At 59.3% G+C, this 19,244-nt stretch overlaps 1 protein-coding gene across 2 annotated transcripts; it reads right to left on the bottom strand.

Moving 5' to 3' along the window:
* Positions 1-3,583: 3,583 nt before the first annotated feature.
* Positions 3,584-19,244, bottom strand: FOXS1 (forkhead box S1). 2 transcript variants are annotated; one of them, XM_043527100.1, is made up of 8 exons: positions 18,645-19,225; positions 17,972-18,158; positions 17,114-17,214; positions 16,584-16,695; positions 14,438-14,557; positions 12,829-13,224; positions 11,700-11,818; positions 3,584-5,580 (listed from the first exon to the last, which is right to left on the bottom strand). In XM_043527100.1, exons 1-8 carry the CDS (start codon positions 18,816-18,818, stop codon positions 3,928-3,930), a joined length of 2,862 nt encoding a protein of 953 aa, XP_043383035.1. In that variant the 5' UTR covers positions 18,819-19,225; the 3' UTR covers positions 3,584-3,927. The 2 variants fall into 2 exon arrangements, with proteins under 2 accessions (XP_043383035.1, XP_043383036.1); XM_043527101.1 differs by lacking the exon at positions 14,438-14,557 and having other exon boundaries at positions 18,645-19,244.

The following is a 19,244-nucleotide window of genomic DNA, read 5'->3' as shown; positions in this document are numbered from 1 at the left end:
ACGCTGGGCTTTTCACTGCATTGTAGCACTGTCCACACATGGCGGAGCTGTGCGGCAAGCTTGTTCGCTGTAGTCACGCCCTTGTGTGCCACTCAGTGACCCACCATGTGGACAAGCCTTGTGTCTGGTTAGACGCTAATTCAAACACATATATGGTGACTATTGAGGAGGACACGAGACACTCACCGGTGGTGCCAATGCTCATTTTATTGACAGTCTTGCAATATTTTGTGTTTTTTCTTAAAGCCCCAGCTCTTGGGGTCAGGTTATTACAAGAGACTCTCCACTTTCGTTTTAAAAGAGTAAATTTCTAGCCCTCACGCTTGCGGAGAAAAGCTTTAAAATGTAGCCCCTCAAGGCTCAAACCCTAGAAGGCAGAGACCCCACAATGTGCTGTTGTATAAAATCTCCTGATCTCTGATTTTGTTGGGCCTGGCTCTTGGGTTATGAATGCCAGGGGTTGGGGCAGACGTGAGACCACCTGCTCCGAGCAGCCTGGCAGGTGCTGCTGTGTTCGCCTGGCATTTCCTGGGGGCTGCAGCCCCAGGCTGGGGTGGCCCTGGCACGGTGTTTCTCACAGCAGCAGGCTGGGTTTCTGGAGCCTTCCTTTCCACACCGTGGTGAAGGAGGAAGGAATTGTCCTGCCATCTGCCTCGGGGGCGCAGAAGGGGGCTCAGCCAGCACTTGGCTTTGCCATGTGGCCCTGCCGGGGAGAGGCCAGAACAACTAGCCCTGTTTTCATTCAGGCCCAGGAGTGTTAGAAGATCATCCCTGGATGCCCCAGAAAGACCCTGGGGCTGTTCTTTCTCAGCCAATGCCTGTGGGGTGGTGGTGGCTCTGGCAACACGATCCCCTCTGTCCACTGGGTAATTCCAGCTCCCTTTCCTGGTTCGTGGCCAGGAACTCGGCAGTTTCAGCATTTCCCTGTTTGCCAGGTGAGGAGAGGGACCAGTGTCTCAGCCGGAGCAACAGAGAGGTCCATTCCTGCCTGCTGCTCACGAGGGGGGTACCCTGGCTAACCTCACGCTCTGTGTGCCATTCCCTAGGGCCCCGAGCTGAGGGGGTGACTTATTCAACCACTCTCTTGTCCGCCCCCATCCCACCCTGAAAGTCTGGAAACTTCTCCACGAATGCATCTCATCTCTGCTCCCTGGTATTGGAGCCAGGCAGACTCTCGGAAGGGGCCAGGCTGCAGCCCAGGGTGTGCATTGCTGCTGAGACATCAGCCCAGATCCTCGGCTGGGACCTGCTCGCACCCCCAGCAGGGAACCATGTCTAAGAACAGCCTGCCGCTCCGGGGGGCACCGTCTGGGGAGGAGTGAGGTGCTGCACACCCTCAGTGGGGGGAGAGGGAGGGGATTAGCCTGGCAAACACTTCTCAAGGGACTGGGGGCTCCCTTGCCCCCCAGAGTTTAGCTACAGCTGCAGCCAGAACATCTTCCTTTTCCTCTGACTCAGCGGGCAACTCGTGATTTAGGCCTCGGCCTCCCCACAGAAACCCTCAGACGTTGTAGCCCAGCCCAGCTCCTGCCCTGCTACTTGCAACCTTCAGCCTGGCACAAATATAGTCCTGCTGCCCACACGTCCACCCAGCACCTCTCCTGTGGAGTCCCACAGCGCGCAGTGAGTCAGACCTGTGTGTCACGAGTAAAGCTGGAAGAATGCTGCAAACCCACATTCACTTTCCCCTCTCCTGCTGCTGCTTTCCTCTCCGCTCTGAGCCGTGCCAGGGGCTGCTCCGGGGCTGTCCCGCGCTGCATCCTGTCGAACGCCTAGCCTGGAAGCTCTTTGGGTTAGGTCTGGGCCTTTCCGAGAGGGTTTGCAAAGAGCTTAGCAAGGTAGACTAGATCTCGGATGTGGTTTCTGCACACTCTCCCTGCCCGGGGGGGTTACGAACATGATACAACCCCCACCCCACCCCAGCCCCTGCCCAGGGAACTACTATTCCTGCTACCTGGAGGGTTTGGAGTGCTATTAACTCTGCCTGCTGGGTGACCCCTTACGCCCACAGCTGGCTGTTGCTCAGGCTGCGGTACAGAAACGCCCCATTCCCAGCATGCTGACACAGCTCCATCACACATCGAGCCCGCTGGCATCGAGGGGGCTGAACTCTGCTCAGGCCTGCGGCAGGGTGCAGGTAACACTCACACTGATCCCGAGGCAGGAGATGGGGCTCAGTTGCTTTCTGCCTCAGGCACTCACCTGGCCGCCATCACCGCACAATCTCCCCCCGTGGGGCGGGGCACGGCTCTTATCGCCAGCGTATAGCAGGGGGACAGATGAGCCTAAAGCACAGGGAATCTGAAGCAGAGCAGCCAGCTGCACCAGGGTCTCCCAAGGCCCAGACTTGCAGCCTATCCTCTCTGCGCCAGCCTTCCCCTAGCTGGCTCAGGGCACTGGCCTGCTGGAACTGCAGATGGGCGCGATCTCGCTCCCTCCACCCCACCCTTGTGTCCTGACAAATGGAGATCAGGACCTACGTTCACTAGGGGCAGTTCTGGGGGCAGGTGAGCGAGCCCCAGCCAGGGGATGGGGTGGTTGTGGCCCCTCCCAGCAGCCCAGGCCGGGAGGAAGGGGCAACATGGCTCCTGCCAGCTGAAAGTGGAACCAGCTAAAGGAAGTAGGATTCCTCCCCGCTATCCCCCGGGTGCAGAGGAAGCCATGTGCTGCCCCAGGAAGCGCTGTTGCCATAAGGGGCACTGCCAGGTGGGTGGCTGCAGCGAGCTCTGCCTTCATGGCTTAGTTCATTATTTGATTCAAAATCATTGTTAGGACGCCCTTTCTGCCCCCCGGCGAGTGCAACACAAACACCAGCCTACTCTGCCTGTGTCTGGGGTGGGCACGGCCACAGCGCTGGGCCTCGCAAGTCCCCGAGACGCACGTGTCCGTGTCCCTGTTTTACAGAGGTGGTCTCAGCCATGCCGAGATGGGCAGGCACTTTTCCAAAGGTGCCCATTGATTTTGCATCCCATCATCGCTGGGTGCCCAGCCTGAGCCACCTCGCAGGTGCCTGGTTTCCTGGAGCTGCCGAGCACCCGCCACCCTCTGAACGGCGGCCTCTTTACAGTGTCTCCATTTAGGCCAACAGCACTAGTCATGCTGGAAAATCTGGGCCACGGGCCTTAGCGCTGGGCCTAGACTCCTCAGTGGCGAGCTGGGATTTGAATTCAGCAGCTCATGACCTAGGTTTCAACCAGGAGCCTGCACTCCTCCCTCTAAGGAACAACCGCCCGAGACCCCATGTGACTCTGAGGTGTCTACCCTGGTGTGTAAGCCCCATTGCAGCACAGAGAGCCGACGGCAGAAACCTTCTTACAATACAAACCACGTGGGCCCCTTTAACACTCTGCTTTAGAGAGGCCAGTAAAGCCCCAGGGGCTGGGTCCCCGTGCCATGCTCCTGCAGGGGTGAGTGGAGAACACCGGTGGTGCCAAGAGGTGTAAATGACAAGTCAAGGTGCAGGGCATGGGAGAACCAGCTGACCCCAAGCAGCACCTTCTCCCCCCACCTCCACCTCTTCAGTCCCACCTGCCCTTCGCACGATGCTCCCGGGCCGCCGAGGCAGAGACACCGAGGCGAGACGCAGTTGGGGGATGTGTTTTATTCCACAAGCCAGGACACAGTTCCATTCAGCCCCTGTCTCCCATGCAGGGTTCTAGTTTCGTGGGATAACAGCCATGGCAAAAGGACGCTGGCAGCGGGTGGTACGGTACCCAAAGTGATTTCTCCTGGGAGCCAGGGTCCCTCTTAGCTCCATCAGGCAGTCACCACTGGGCAGGAAGCAGTAGGAGAGAATAACTTACATGGAGAGTCCCTTCCTTGGCGTCAGCTCTCCAAAGGGCAGGTGGAATGGCCAGGGGTGTCCTGGGCACAGCGGTGGGTGGCAAGAGAGGCTGAGAGGGCACAGTCTGTCCTGGGTAGGGCCTGTCACTCAAAGAAGAACATGCCAGGTGTCCTGTAAAGACAGTGGGGGAGTCCCAGCTGGTAACCATTCCCTCCTGGCAGGGAGAACGGGCTCCCACCCCACGACTCCTTCTGCTCCCCCTGCAGCTGGACGGCGGGTCTGAAGGGGGGCGGCTGGATGGGGGTCACGGGAGCTGTGCTCGGCGACGATGTCAAGAGGTGCTCCAGGGCCGAGTTGCACGCCCTCTCGTTCATGCAGAAGCTCAGCGCCTGCACCCGGCACTGGTAGTTCCCGCCCAATGTGTCAGAGCCTGAGCAGCCGAAGGAGCTGAAGACGGGCAGTGTCGGCTTGATATAGCTGTCTCCTTCGAAGGAGGGGAAGCAGGTTGGCGAAGGCTGCCGGCTGCAGGGCAGCGAGGGCTTGCTGGGCCCCAGCAGGGCTGGGAACACGGGGGCCACCTGGCTGAATGGCTGGGACAGCCCAATGGTGCACGCCCCAGACTCCTTACCCTCCTGTTCACTGTCGGGAGACACGGTCACGGCTGGTGTGGCTTGAGGCGGTTCCTTGATGTCTCTGGTCAGCTGGGGGTGCTGTTGGGTCACTCGCTCCCCCGGGGCAGTGTACGGGGGCTGAGCTATCTGGATGGGGGTCTGAAGCCCCCCAAAGACAGTCTCCTTCAGCCGGGGGCTCTCTTGCCCCTGGGTCTCCAGCAGGCGCCCCTCGAGGCCTGGGTAGCAGGGCTGCTTCTCAAAGAGCTGGGGTTTGGGCTCCGGCCCCTCCAGCGGGTACAGACACGCCTGCCTGGGTTTCTGCAGGTACTTCCTAGGGGTCAGCAGGCTGGCCTGGCCTGGCTGCTCTGGGCAATGGATGCTGGGCTCCTTGCTGCCCTGGCCACACTCCTTGGTACCCACGTGGACCTCCAAGGTCAGCGCCTGTCTCACTCCCGTCTGCCCCCCGCACGAGCTGAGCACCTGGCTGGCGGGAGCAGGGGAGGAGTAGTTGCCCTCTGTCTTGATCTCCTCGGCCAAGAGGGCCAAGGGCTGGGGGTTCTGCCGGGCCCGGTACTTGGGCTGTTTCTTCCGCGCCCCCTCCGCCTCGCCCTCCGGCGCCTCCCGCAGGCCGCGCTTCCTGGTGAACCGGCGCCGGCGGCGCAGGAAGCTGCCGTTCTCGAACATGTTGTAGCAGTCGGGGTCCAGGGTCCAGTAGTTGCCCTTGCCGGGTTTCTTGTCGTCCCGGGGCACCTTGACGAAGCACTCGTTGAGCGACAGGTTGTGGCGGATGCTGTTCTGCCAGCCCTGCTTGTTGTCCCGGTAGAAGGTGAAGCGGCCCATGATGTACCGGTAGATGCCGTTCAGGGTGATCCTCTTCTCCGGGGTGCTCTGGATGGCCATGGTGATGAGTGCAATGTAGCTGTAGGGGGGCTTGGTCGCCTCGCCCATCTGGGTGGGGGCCCCGCTGCCCGCACTCGGCCCATTGCTCTGGGGTGGCTCGGAGCTGGGGCATGGAGCTAGCACCATCCCCAGGTTGCCGCAGCCTCCTTGGTCGCAGACGGAAGGCAGGATGCGCAGAGAGGAGGCAGGGATGGGATACTCCAATTGCATCCTTCCCGGGCAGGGATCCCTCCCGTCCCGTCCCGTCCCGAGCAGCTGGCCGCTGCGAACTCCCAGCTCCGACTCCTGTGGAAACCCGGTTCCAACTCAGTTAAAGCTCCACTGCAGCCCAGCCTCCCGCCTCTGAAAAAGGCGAAAGGGGGCGGAAAGTCCCTCCTCTTGCCCAGAGCGGCATGGGGGCCACCTAGGGCGGAGCGAGGGGCAGTGAGAGCTGATAATCCATCTCCTGTTCGTTCTCCGAGGTTCCTGAGCCAGGCGGCTGGGAGGAAACACAACCAGGCTGCTGGCCGATCTGGCACACTCAGCATTGCTGTTCCCAGACAGAGTGGGTGGGAAGCAAGGGGGGGTGGAAGGGACAGGGAGGGAGGGAGGTGGGAGCTCAGTACCAGGCTTTCTGTCCTCGGGGGAGCCCTGGGGCAAGGCAGCCTGGGTTTTGTGCCCGTGTTCTCTCTGTGCATCCCAGTCTCTGACCCTCACTCACACTCCCTCTTTCGAGGGATCTTAGGGCTTTTTATCTCCCCTTACCCCCATCTTTTCTGGGGGTCTCAGATCTCCTGGGGATCTGCTCACGCATTTGCTCTCCCCAGCTACGTGCACTGGCTTTGTTAGCGAATGTTTAATGTCCAGTGCCCCCTGCCTGCCCTCCCCCACCCCCGGCAAGGGAGACTGGGGGAGGGAAGAGAATGGTGTGGGGAGACTTTGGGTTTTTTAGGGGATCCCCAAGGGGAGGAGGAAGGGGGTGCAGTGCTGGTAGTCACCTGGCTGGTTTTTGACCAGCCTGGCTGGTTTTTCTGTGCCCATGCCGCTTGCCAGTCGGGGGACGTGGCGTGCCAGGTTTTTTGTTACACACAGAGGTAACTTGGCAGCTGGCCACGTGCATTGCAGCGGTGCGCACACCCGGGTCCAGTGGCTGGGGACCGGTTTGGGGTGAGGTAGACCCATTGCCCAGGGGTGGGGCTTGTGGACAGTGGGGTCAGGCTTCTGGAGAAGTGCTGTGGGGGGAGGGAAGGTCAGGTTGGGTGTGAGGGGGCATGGCCAGTGGCCTGTTTTTCTGTGCCTTGGAGGTGGCACCTGAGAGGCAAGGCAAGGCAGGGTAGGGGGAGGCTGCAGGTGTGGGGGAGGCAGAGTGTCACCATGCACCGGGCTGCTGGGGTCACTGGCACCCTTGGTAAGAAGAAGCTAGTTTGTCCTGGCAGAATAAACTCCTCTAGGCTCCTGGCTCCCTCTGGCGGAGACTTGGGATGTTAATAACAGTAGCATTGAGCCCTTCCCTGGGTAGACTTTACAAAGGATTTCTACTGAAGTATCATTATCCCCATTTTACAGTTGGCGTGGGGAACCTGACGCATTGGGCAGTGCAGTGATTTGCCCAAGGGAACCCAGCAGGCCAGGGGCAGAGCCAGGACTTGACCCTAGACTGGGACTCAGTCGTGCTCAATCCACTAGGCCATGCTGCCTCCCAATCCCTGTTTCTGAGGCCTGGCTCCCTCCCACCTCACTAACCCAAGTGGCTGCTCTCTGCAGCCAGTCCCCGCCTCGCTCTGGGCCAGGAGCTGTCCCCAGGGCAGTCTGGTTCTCGTGTCCGGTAGCCCAGGCCCTGGCTTTGGAGCCCTTCGGGGGAGCATGCCCACTGCCCAGAGACCCCTTTGCAGGGAGCGCTGGTGATTTAACAGCAGGGAGTCAGCACCGGGGATGCTCCCGGCTGGCACTGGGCACCCTGGTGCAGTGGGGTTTTCTCTCTCTGTTGCTCACCCAGCTGTTTCCTGAGGTTTATGCTTCTCGTTTTCCCTGATTTACTCTCCACGGGGTCTCCTCGCTGTGCTCACCACTAAGCTCTACCCGTGGGGTAGCATCTGGGGGCCTCCCACCCTCTGACAGGCTCAGCCCTGCAAGCACAGCTGTGCCCATCTCTGGGCACTCCTGTGGAAGGAGTCAGTGACAGCCTCTCCCAGGGAGTGAATCTCAGGGCAAGCTCTTGCGGCCACACATTCCTGACTTTTCCAGCATTTCCCTGGTGTTGGGCCAGGTCCCGTCCAGGGCCCAGCTAACCCCACCGCTGTGCGACTGGTGCCTGGCAGTCAAAGGAGAAGGGACGGGGGAACGAGTGCAGTGCCTTGTGGGTAGGCTGGAGAATGAGCGAGTGGCAGGACGGAGAGGTTGGAGGGGAGGCGTGTGGAGGCCCCGTGAGTAGGACAGCAGGTGACGCGTGTATGACGAAGTGGGACTGTTCTTAATGTTTCCTCTGAATAGTGTGGGGGTGCCTCAGTTTCCCCTAGGCAGTTCTTAAGTATCTAGGTGGTGGGTAAGGGTGTATGATCACTGCAGAGCCCTAGAGGGCAGGTGTGTGCAGGGATCTGGACACAGAGAATGGCCGACACCCTGTTTCCTGGCCACTGATGGCCTGGGCCCTTCCCCGCTGCAAGGTGAGAGCTAAAGGGTTGGAGAACAAAGGAATCAGGTGACCTCCTGGCCCGGGAAAGGAACAAAGCCCAGAGGAGGAGGGGCTGGAGGGAGTTTTCAGTTTGGGGCTGGCTGAGACATGGAGTGAAGGGCAGACGTGGTTGTCTGGCTCACTGCCCCCCAAAATGGACCCAGCTAAGGGGTCCTGTTCTCTGCACCTACAAGCTCTGTTTTAGACCATGTTCCTATTGTTTAATAAACCTCTGTTTTACTGGCTGGCTGAGAGTCACATCTGACTGCGGAGTTGGGGTGCAGGACCCTCTGGCTTCCCCAGGAGCCCGCCTGGGTGGACTCGCTGGGGGAAGCGCACGGAGGGGCAGAGGAGGCTGAATGCTCCAAGGTCAGACCCAGGAAGGTGGAAGCCGTGTGAGCTGTGTGTCCTGAAGACAGGCTGCTCCCAGAGAGGAGACTTCCCCAGAGTCCTGCCTGGCTTCATGGGGAGCAGTTCCAGAGCATCGCCCGGGGACTCCGTTACAGCGTGGCCGGGGGAGCTGAAGCGAAGGCGAGCGGGAGCCCGGGTGGAGAGGGAGGCCAGGCGTGCAGGACAGGGACGAGGGCTGCCCCACAGGCAGCGTGTTAAGACTTGGCCTGGAACTCAACGAGCCCAGCAAGCCGCTGCTCTGCCTCCGGGTTGTACAGCAGGGCCAGGGGCCAAGGCGCCTTTGCTCCCCTGGGAAAGGACACGAGCAATCCAGGGCAGAGCCAGGTACCCGCAGAGCTCCCTCAGGGTTGAAGTTGATGAGAACAGGAGGGGGGGTGCTCTCACCGCGGAGGGGGTGAGTGCTGCTTACCCAAGGCAGGAGGAGGAAGGGGTGCTCCCCTGTGAGCTGCTCGTCACCCCCGCTGCCCGCCCCCTCCCCAGAAAGTCTCCCCAAGGCCATGTGGGGGAGGGGGGAGGACCCTTCTCTGCGAACCTCCACTCTCAAATTCACATGCTGGCTGCTGCAAGCCAAGAGGTGTCTGCTGAGGCGAAGCCAAGCGTGCTGGCTAGGCTGCACTCACGCTTGAGCCGGGGCGCCCCCCTCCCCTGTCTAGCCCCCGCTCTGTGCCCCTCTTGGCCAAGCCAAGAGCAAAGCTGAAATACACTGGGGGGGGGAACCGGCTCCTCTGGTGCTGCCCTTGGGCTTGCAGCTGGGGCTTTGACATGCCTGTGACCTTTCCTGGGAGGAGGAGTCCCTGCAGCAGGCTCAGCCAGTAACGATCCTGTGCCCATTTTCAAAGCGCTTTGCGAAGGGCGTTCAATCAGCCCAGTGATCGGGGAGGCAGTAATGTCCCCTTGTTACAGAGGGGGAAACTGAGGCATGGAGCGGGGATGTGACACACTCAAGGGCACACAGTCACTACCAGGGCTGGGGTTAGACATCAGGAATTCATGACTTCCAGGCCCAATCCATGCACCGACACCAGCCTCTCACCACAGAGGATGGAGCCATCCCAGGAGCTGGGCACTGAACCAACTGGGCACAGGGCTCCTCAGAAAGTTTCTTCAGGCCATGTCCCCAGGTGGCGAAGAGGAGCTCTAGGCCACCCCGGCATTGATCCCAGGAACCTGGCAGAGGCAGGCCAAGGGAGCGCACTCGTCTCCCAGCTGGGAGAGCCAGGCCTATGATCCCCTGGGGAATGAGCCCTCGCTTTAACCTCTCCTCAGACCCTGAGCTAATGGCTGCTGTGGCCCAGCCACTCCTGCCTGCTTTCCGCTAGATGGCACCTACCAGCCGCAAAGCCACTGCAGGGAACTCCTTCTCCTGAGCAGCCAGTGCCTTCCGCAGGGAATTTCAGTGCAGCTGCTCGGGCTAAACGCACCTTCCCCGTGGCACCAGCAGGGGCTACTGGGCCCTAGATTCAGTTTGGAGCTATTGCTCCCCAGCCCGGGGTGGGGGAATAGAGGTAAGTTTTACTGTCTCCATTTTACTTTATTGTCATCAGCTGCTCTGAACCCACTGTCCTGCCCTGAGCTCTGTGCTACTGACCCAGAGCGGTTTTATTCACAGCCATTTCGGAAGGGCAGGTTTCTAGGGTCACAGAACTAACCATCATCCTGCTTCAACCAGAGACATAAAATCACAGCTGCCAGGGTACAAAAATCAACACTTCTTCTGTATCAGCGTAACCCGCCATGTCCCAAATCCCGTGTCGTATTCCAGCAGAGCAATGTCACAGCTATCCTGCCACGCATTAGTCTGGGATGAAGTCCCCACGCCTGACCTCCGGATAAAGATCATGCTCCCCCCAGAGAGGGGCTAATGCCAATAGCTCTACAGGGCCGATCCCAGGGTTACCCCTGTCGATCTATCCCAGGCTCTAGTCCTTAGGTGCAGAGGCTGGCTGGGTCACTCCATGCTGTGTTATGCAAGGCTACTCCCGGGTTATAGGGCCTCCATTAGAGACAGGGCTAGTGGGGTGTGTGTGAGGTGGGCACGATCTTTTCCATGCTACACGAGCTCGAGTGTGAGTGAGGCCGAGGCACCTTGCAGGCTCCGTCTTCCTCTACTGGGGGCTCAGGGCTGACACAGCTGTTTCAGGATCTGGGTGATGTGGCTGGAAGCATCAGTGGCATGCAGCTGTGAGGAGTCGCGCTGTGACAGTGGCCCCATGCGCTGGGCATGAAGGAAGAGCTCCCGCGCAAACACGGGCTCAACCTGCAATGCAAGGGCGCAGTCGGGTCATTGCAGGCAGACAGGCCCTGCAGCACACCCCGGTCACCTCCCTCACTCCACGGCACTCAGTGGCTGCCTCGTTCTAGCACGCACCGACCTGGCAAGCTGACTGTGCACTCCTGCATGCCCAGCACAGGGTGTGCTGGGGTCTACGAAACCTCTGGGCGGCCGGAACTCAGGCTTCCTCTCCAGCCAGCCAGCATGCCCTGCAGCAGCCTGTGTCAGAGCTGCCGGGTGCCAGGTGCTGCTCTACCCTGCTTTGTTCCAGGGCTCAGGAGGATGATTTACAAAGTAAAACTATTTCCTCATGTTTATTTCCCACCCCCTACTGTTCCTCACACGTTCTTGTCAACAGCTGGAAATGGCCCACCTTGATTATCACTACAAAAGGTTTTTTTTCTCTCCTGCTGGTAATAGCTCACCTTACCTGATCACTTACAGTGTGGAGGGTAACACCCATTGTTTCATGTTCTCTGTGTATATAAATCTGCCCACTGTATTTTCCACAGTATGCATCCGATGAAGTGAGCTGTAGCTCATGAAAGCTTATGCTCAATTAAATTGGTTAGTCTCTAAGGTGCCACAAGTACTCCTTTTCGATTTACAACCCGCAGCTCAGTGCAATGGGGGACAGCCATGGAGACTTGGTTAGTAAAGAGCTGACGAGAGGGAGCCCGAACGAGAGAACTGGCAGCCCATGTTCCTCCCCCACAGAGGCACCGACTCCGGGGCTCAAGCACCATGGGAAAACATAGGGGGTGCTCAGCACCCACCAGCCACAGTGGCTCTGTGGCCCCAGGGCTGGTCGCTGATCAGTGAGCGGCTGGCAGGTGGTGCCCAGGGGAGGGGTGGAGAGGAGCTAGAGGTGGGTGGGCGGGGTGGAGACCTGGGAGGGGTGGAGCCAAGGCAGGAAGAGGCGGAGCAAGGGCAGGGCCTCAGGGCGGAGCAGGAGAAAACGAAAGTATGGACTTGTGCCCCACCCCAGAGTTCACAGGGGCCATGTGACAGACCCAGGACAAACAGCCAGCCAAGTCCAGCAGAACCCCCACTGCTGCCCCAGATACTCACATGGGCCATGATGAGCTTCTGAAAGTTCTGGCTTGGGGTGGGGGGATACTCCTCTCCGAAGCACAGGCGGATCTGATACTGGGGCATGGGCTCCCCACGACTCAGGTAGCTCCGTAGTTCTGAAACCCACAAGCATTTCCAGCCATGACTTGGAGCGCTCTCAATAGCCTGGCACACGCCGCCGGGGGCTGGGCAAACCCTGCCCAGGCGGCTGATGGAGACACGACAGTCCAAAGGGTCTGCACCGGGGGAGGACCCTGCAAGGTCACTGGTTCTTGGGGCACAGAGAGATTTCACTGGGTCATGCACAGTCCTCAGGGGGAAGGCATGGATCTCTTCGAGGGAGGGAGGGAGACAGCAGCAGGGGTGGGACTCATGCTAGTCCTCTCCCTGGGCCGTAGAGCCAGCGGGCTCCTTACAACTCCCAAATGGGGATCTCAGCGGGAAGAAACCTGTGGGTCATACTGGTTCATCCTGTCCCAAAGCTTTGACCTCCCAGGTCACTACAGATTTCAGAGTAGCAGCCGTGTTAGTCTGTATTCGCAAAAAGAACAGGAGGACTTGTGGCACCTTAGAAACTAACCCATTTATTTAAGCATGAGCTTTCGTGAGCTACAGCTCACGGATGCATCCGATGAAGTGAGCTGTAGCTCACGAAAGCTTATGCTTAAATAAATGGGTTAGTCTCTAAGGTGCCACAAGTCCTCCTTTTCAGGTCACTCCAGTGCATCGTAAGGCTACTCAGAACTCCCCGGCCCAGCACAGAGCGAGACCTCCTGCTCCTCAAACACGGGCTCTTAGCACGGAGCCCAAGGAGAAATGCTGCTGGCAGTACAGGGCACATAAGACACAGCTGAGTGGCTCTGATTCAACCCAGCACAGGCTAGCCGGGCACAGACATTCCAGCCAGTTCAGTCCCATATTCCCTGTTCTGTAACGTACTAGAGAACACGCGCCTCCCAGGCCCTGGTCACTGAGGCAAAGAGCAAGTGCCCAGTGACTAGGGCAGGACGAGGTGGACTGTATGCTCCTCTCCTCCCCCTGCCCTTTGCCCAGGTCTCCCAGCCTCCCCGAGCACATCACTGCCATGCCCTTGAGCTGCCCCCGGGCATGCTGAACGGGCACGTACGCTGCAGGAACTGCTGGGTGTCCAGGAGCTTGTAGGTTTTCTCCCTCTCCAGCTTGTTGGGGCGGTTGTTGTGAGGCGCCATGGGCCCGTTCCAGTACACCCTGCCCTGGCACTGCCGCTTCATGAAGACGCCTTCGGGGGCCACCCACAAGAGGACGCCCCGGTCCAGGTGGGGAAGAAGCCGTTCCAAGACGCCCGTCACGCCCGCCATCCTGCTGTCGCCGGTCAGCGGGCGGGGAGAGGGGAACTGGATCTGCTCCATGGAGGATGGGCCGTAGAGCCGCTCGTTGTCAGCCGGCACCAGGCGGTAGGTGATGCGGCAGCCCTCGGCAGTGCGGGTGGTGAACTCCTTCACCAGCACGTCGCGGTAGTAGAGGCGGACGTGCAGCCAGCAATCTGGGGGAGTGGGGGAGGGAAGAGGGGTCAGGAAGTGGGGAAGCTCCCAGGGACAATGGATGAAAGTTGGGGGCCAGTGGTCACAGGAACCCAGTATCTGGGTCACTGACACTCAGTCATAGCCAGGGCACTGAACGGGCCCCGCGGCCACTGATGGCCCTGGGCCCAGCTCCCCGGCTCAGACAGAGCCGAGCCACCTCCCGGCAGCAATCCCAGGGAACCACCTGGAGGCATGGACGGGGCTGGAAGGCAGCCCAGTGCTGCAGGGCTCTCGAGCGCCGGTTAACATCCCCTGCTCCACGCCGCCTCAGCAGCGAACCGCCCCAGCCCGCCAGAGGGGAGCGGTCAGTGTGCTGTGCTGCGAGGAGCTGGGGCCATGTACTCAGCGCTGCCCTGAACCACAGAGCAGGTCGGGGCCCTGCCCCCAGCTGAGCTGGGCGTTGCTCCTGGGGGGAGCTTGCAGCAGTGGAGGGTGGAGCGGGAGACCTGCCGGCTGCCTGCCTGGAGTTAGGTCAGGAGGTGTTGTGGAGGGGAGGAGGGATGTCAGTGCTGGGGCCAGCCCCTCCCAGACGTGGGCCAGGCCTCGGAGCTTAGGCACCATTAGCTGGAACGGCAAGCACCTGGTGCTGTGAGGGGCAAGTCCAGTTGGCAGGAAACCCAGCCGGGCCCAGCTTGCCCCGGATGTGAACACCCGCCCCAACGCGAAGGCAAAGCCAGGCAGAGCGGGATTTACACTCCCTTCCCGATTCTGGGCTGCTGCAGGGACCATCTGGTAAGTTAGAGCAGCCCCAGGGTTGCGAGCTGCTGCTCGGTGTTTGTGTTGGGGGAAGGGGAAAATGAAGGGCAAGCCCCTAATTCCCCTGTGTGAACATGCTTAACTGAAAAACCGGAATGTGCCTCGGAAGGGACAGAAAGCCAGGGGTCAGCCCTTGATCCCATGTCCATGCTGGAGTCCTGGTAGGTGTGTGCACGTCTCTCCAGCCAGGACTGGGATCCCAATGGCAGAGCCCCACAGAACCTCAGCACCCAAACTGCAGGAGGGCACTTCAGTTCCCGACGGTCTGGAGACCCCGAGCCCCAGAATCCCAGTGGTGGGTGAAATTCTGGCCTCACTGAAGTCAATGATTTCAATAGGGCCAAGGTCTCCCTCTCTGCCTCCCTCCCCTGTGCAGCAGAGGGGGGGATCCTGGGCTGCCCCCCTCCGCTCCTCTACCTGAGTTGTTGATGTCTGCAGTGGGGACGTGATTGGAGTTGGGATCACCCAGCTGTGGGCTCTGCAGAAAGCGAGCATGTGTTGGGCTCCAGCCACAGAAAACCCCTTTCACCTGATACCCTAGGAACAAAACAGAAACCGAGCTTGCCAAGTTATCCACTCTCAGAGACGGGCCTGGGGCAGTCAGTCCAATGCCCTCTCTTTGCCTCCGGAGAGCGGGGGAGTTTCTCATGAGCACAGCACTTGTTATTGGGTGCCCCGGCTTTTCCCAAGGGTGGGGGCAGAGAGCCCGAGAACTGGTGAGCTCCTCTCTGGCAGTCTCTATGCCCTGCAGGAAAAGCCATCTGGGGAGCAGCGGAGCAGTGCTCAGAATGGCCCATGTTTCCATAGATTCGTGGCAAATCTCTTCTCTCTCCCACCCGTGCAGCCCCACAGAACAGAGTAAGTGTCTGGCTGGGAGAGGGAGAGCAGGATTTAGATGTTCAGTCTGTTAGGCAACTGGGCAACAAACGCCCACGCCTGTAACTCCCTCCCTGTTCTTCCTCTCCCACCCCTGCTGTACTTTCCTCAGCCAAGTATGTGCCCGAGATCTACGGAGCATGGGGCTGCTCTTTCTGCATGCACCCGGCATTTCTGACAGCAGCCAGCAGGTTGATTATACGGCTCCCACAGGCAGCTGAAGGAGACTAACAACAGAAAATATTGTGCCCTTCATCCACGGAGCTCAAAGCACTTGCCAAACAGGGCTGGATCAGGGCCCTGAGCGCCCTGTCACGAAGTCCGGTTGCACTCGTTATATGGAGCAGTGGAATGAGGCACCAAGAGGTGACTAAGTAACTTGGCCAAAGTCAAAGAGTGCATTAGTGGCTGAGCTGGGAACAGAACCCAGGAGTCCTGCCTGTGTTCTTGAGCTCCATTCATTAGACGCACTCCCACAGCGGCTCTGAATCGGGAGCTGGAAACCCAGCCAGGCTGACAGCTCTTTGCTCGCTGCTCAGGAAACTCTTAAAAGCCCCTTGAAGTAAACTGATCAAAAGCAGGTTTCCAGGTTCTGGCCAACACACTACCCAGTTCCTTGTAACTCCGCTGCTCTTCACTGCAGAGCAGCTGTGTCCGAGGCAGTGCATGTCAGTGAGCGATGCCTGCATACGCTGCCGAAATTGTGCACCACAGCAAGCGTCACCCAGCATGTGCTGTAACTCAGTGGTTCTCAACCAGGGGTCGGAAGTACAGGGCCAGCATTAGGAGGTAGCAAGCAGGGCAATTGCCTGGGGCCTCACAGCACTGGGGGGCCTGTGAAGCTAAGTTACATGCTTCAGCCCCAGGTAGTGGGTCTTGGGCTTCAGACAAGGCTCACAAGTGAAAAACTCAAGGCTCAAGTATCACTGAATAAGTGAAATGTACGTTCGGTATTTATATTCCATTGATTTATTTTATAATTCTATGGCAACAAAGAGAAAGTCAGCACTTTTTCAGTACTAGTGTGGCTGTGACCCTTTTGTATTTTATGTCTGATTTTGTAAGAAAGTAGATTTAAGCGAGGTGAAACTTGGGGGTGTGCAAGACAAATCAGCCTCCTGAAAGGGGTACAGGAGCCTGGAAAGGCTGAGAACCACGGCTATAACTAATAACCCAAGTCAGTGCAGGGACCGGCCGAGGGTATGTTTCTTTCCCAGACTGCTGACAAGAAGCACTGAGTAAAGTGAACCAATTTAGCTCTGAGTTGGGGCATCATCTGTTAGTGTAGCTAGCATCCTGGCTGGAATATAGTTACAGAGATGGGCAGAGCTACCATGGTTTCAGATCCGGACCCAAAGTGAAGGGGTACTTGGATCGCAGGTTCTGGTCTGTGACCATGTCTCATAGTGACAGACCTCACTCAATTAAAAGGAACTCTGAAAAAGAGTAGGGGATTCCTGTAATCACTGGGGAACTAGAGGGTATCAGAAGCCACCCCAAGCCCTGGAGGAGTTTGGGCCCAGACTTTAAGGCTTAGGACCATCCCTGGTCAGAAGCAGTGAGGGGGGTGAATAAGAAATGAGTGAAACTAATCTTTAAAAAATCAAAAATAACATCTTTAGCAACTGCTCTCGTGGGTACTGGTAAGGAGATGAGAGGCTGGGAATGGACAAGTCCCCTTCCTTACCCCAGTCTGCCGGATGGCTTGGTAAGTGGGAGACCAGCGGGACTGGAGAAGTCTGGCAGGTCTCCATCAGATCCTTCTTCCCATCCTCTTCCAAACCTGAGGACATGCTAGTCTGGGAGGAAGAGAACAGAACCCATGAGAACAGGACGAAGGGAGGAGTCAAGCAAAGACCTGGGAACCAGGTGACCTGAGTTCCATTCCAGGCTCTCTGGACAAATCACTTCCCTGCTGTCCATGCCTCAGTTTCCCATGTGTAAAATGATGACAGTCCTTGCCTACCTCAAAGCAGTACTGCAAGGCTCTCAGCTAGATGTTTGTAAAGCTCTTTGAGATCCTTGGATAAAGGGAACTAGACAGGTACAAAGTATCATGAAATGAAAGTAGCCAGAGACCTGCGTGGGGACACCCGTAAAATACCAAGACTTGTTATCAAACCTGAAACCCATGTTCTCTGTGGGGCAGACAAAAGGAGGAAAGAGGACTGGACAAGAGAAAGGTCAGTGCAGATGATAACCTCAACCCACTCGCACCTTGTCTGGCCCGCAGTTAACTCCCATCTCCAGGTCCCCGGGGACTTGGTGGCTTGCCTGCTGTTCTTCTGGGGGAGGGGACTCCAGGCTGCCTTCCTTCTCTGCAGAGAGAACATGAAATCTGTTACTCGCCTGAGAGCAACAGAGCTGCTGCGAGAATACTTGCCCTCCCTGGGATCATTGCCCAGAAGAACACGACTTCATGCCCTTCCTTTCACTGCAAATTGTGGCTCCACCGTTGCCTAAGGAAACCAAACCCAGCACTTCCCCAGCTCCCAGCAACCTCGAATGAGCCCCGAAAAGCTGAGGGACGAAGTTTCCTGCAATGTGAACGTATTCTGTCTGCTAAGTGCTTGGCATTGCTGAGCTACGGGCACGCTCCTCGTAACCTGGACACGCGCCGTCTTCCCACAGCCGGCTCCAGGGGATGCTGAGGGATTGGAAGAGCCGTGCTGTAGAATCAGGACACATTTCCTCTGCCAACGCCCACGCCGGTGGTAGGGAGGGTTTGCTGCTGGAGGTTATTTCCTTCCGAACACGGCCATGCACCAGCATGGGCACTGCCCTGCCTACCTCCCGTGTGGTGCTGGGGATAAGAATGTCCCATTTGGCATTTAACAGTTCCCATCCCTCAGGTCCAGACCTGGGTGCTATCTGGAAACAAACTAATTTCCCCCAGGGCAGACTGGATCCTGGCAGAGGAGGGTTATTGGGAAGGGACCAGCGTAGGGAAGAGTGACTCTGGGTTTGTGGAACAGGAGGGGTGGGAAATGCTTCCCGAAAAGGAACAACAAGACTGTGGCTCCATCTCAAGTTGGAAGAGGCAACCTCCCTACCGAGGTCCCAGGGACGCCATACCGGGGTCTCTGGCTCCATCCGATAGGATCTGGTACACTTTGTACGGCTCTGAGATGTCCAGCTGGCTTCTTTCGGGGACCTCCTGAAAATCGGTGCTTTTGTTCAGGGCGCACCGGAGGCGGGTTTTCCAGGTGGAGGGATCTGCCTTTGTTCCTTCCTGGTACTTCCCCTTGTAGACAGCCCAGGCCTGCAATGCAAGGAAACGGGCAAAAGCTGCCCCGCACTTCACCCTGCAACCACGGGAGGTGCCACCCCCCCCCCCCCGAAGACTCTTCTGGGCAGGCCCATGACCAGGCAGGTCACAGCTTAGCAGGTGCCTAGCACGGCACAGGTGCATGCTGCCAGGCCTCCAGGAACGGCCTTTGAGAGAAGGGCACCAGCGCCCAGTCCGAGGGGCTGCGGTGGTGCCGGCCAGGTGTGGATGGCAGGAGGGCTGGGGCGGTGGCAGAGAGCCGGGGCTGGGGGGCGGGCGGTGGGCGAGGCAGAGAAGGGAGGCGCTGGAGCTGATGGTGGGAAGGGAGGAGGGGAGCAGGCGCTGAAGCGTCTCACGCTGCGATTCACCCCACGCCCCAGGGCCTGGCTGCAGGCTCCGACCTCTTTCCCCGGGGACCTGCAGCGCGGCCCCCCGCCGGCCCCAGGTGCCCGCCCGCCGCCCCAGGTGCCCGCCCGCTACCTTGAAGAGCGCCGCGTCCTGCTGCTGGCGATAGTCCTGCTTGGCGGCGTGTTTCCAGGGGATGCGGAAGATGGTTTTCTCGCGGTTCTCCCAGCGCAGCCCCGGGTACCTGCCGCTGTCGATCTGGGCGATAAGCCATTCCTTGAGCCGCATGTGGCTCCCTGTCTCCGCCATGTGCGCGGCCCTCGCCAGCCGGACCCTGCCTAGCGCCGGGGCCCTGCGCCGCTCCCCGCCAGGGCGCTGCGCCCGGGGCTCTCCGCGGGACCCCAAAGCGCCCGGCCTGGACACCAGCTCCGAGCCCTGCTCCCTGCTCGCGCGGCTCTGCCCGCGACCAGCCGGCGGCCCGCGGGCTGCTCGGCTGCCCCAGGCCCTGCCCTGCGCGCTGGCCGATGCCCGCGGGAGCTGCGGAGCCAGGCGGGCGCGGGGTGAAGCGCCCACGGGGTGCAGACACGAGCTGTGTCCCCGGAGAAGGCGCTGGAGCAGGCAGGACGAAAGCGAAAGAGCGGCGCCGGAGCGATTTCACTTTCTCTTTCCTGCGGGGGCTGCTTTCAGTTTTGTGTGAGGACTAAGGGGCTGGAGCCCCACGGCCCAGGGGATAAG

Source organism: Chelonia mydas, chromosome 13 (assembly GCF_015237465.2).
Source record: "Chelonia mydas isolate rCheMyd1 chromosome 13, rCheMyd1.pri.v2, whole genome shotgun sequence".
NCBI lineage: Eukaryota > Metazoa > Chordata > Testudines > Cheloniidae > Chelonia > Chelonia mydas.
The sequence above is the reverse complement of the archived record's forward strand: the minus strand, read 5'-3'. Positions and strand labels throughout refer to the sequence as shown.

Excerpts from the sequence above, each read along its gene's own strand:
- FOXS1 (XM_043527100.1), bottom strand. The coding sequence starts at position 18,818 with ATGGCGGAGACAGGGAGCCACATGCGGCTCAAGGAATGGCTTATCGCC. Across the intron at positions 16,696-17,113 it reads TTAACTGCGGGCCAGACAAG|ACTAGCATGTCCTCAGGTTT; the intron begins GTGCGAGTGGGT and ends TCTTCCTCCCAG. Across the intron at positions 14,558-16,583 it reads AAGCCATCCGGCAGACTGGG|GGTATCAGGTGAAAGGGGTT; the intron begins GTAAGGAAGGGG and ends TTTTGTTCCTAG.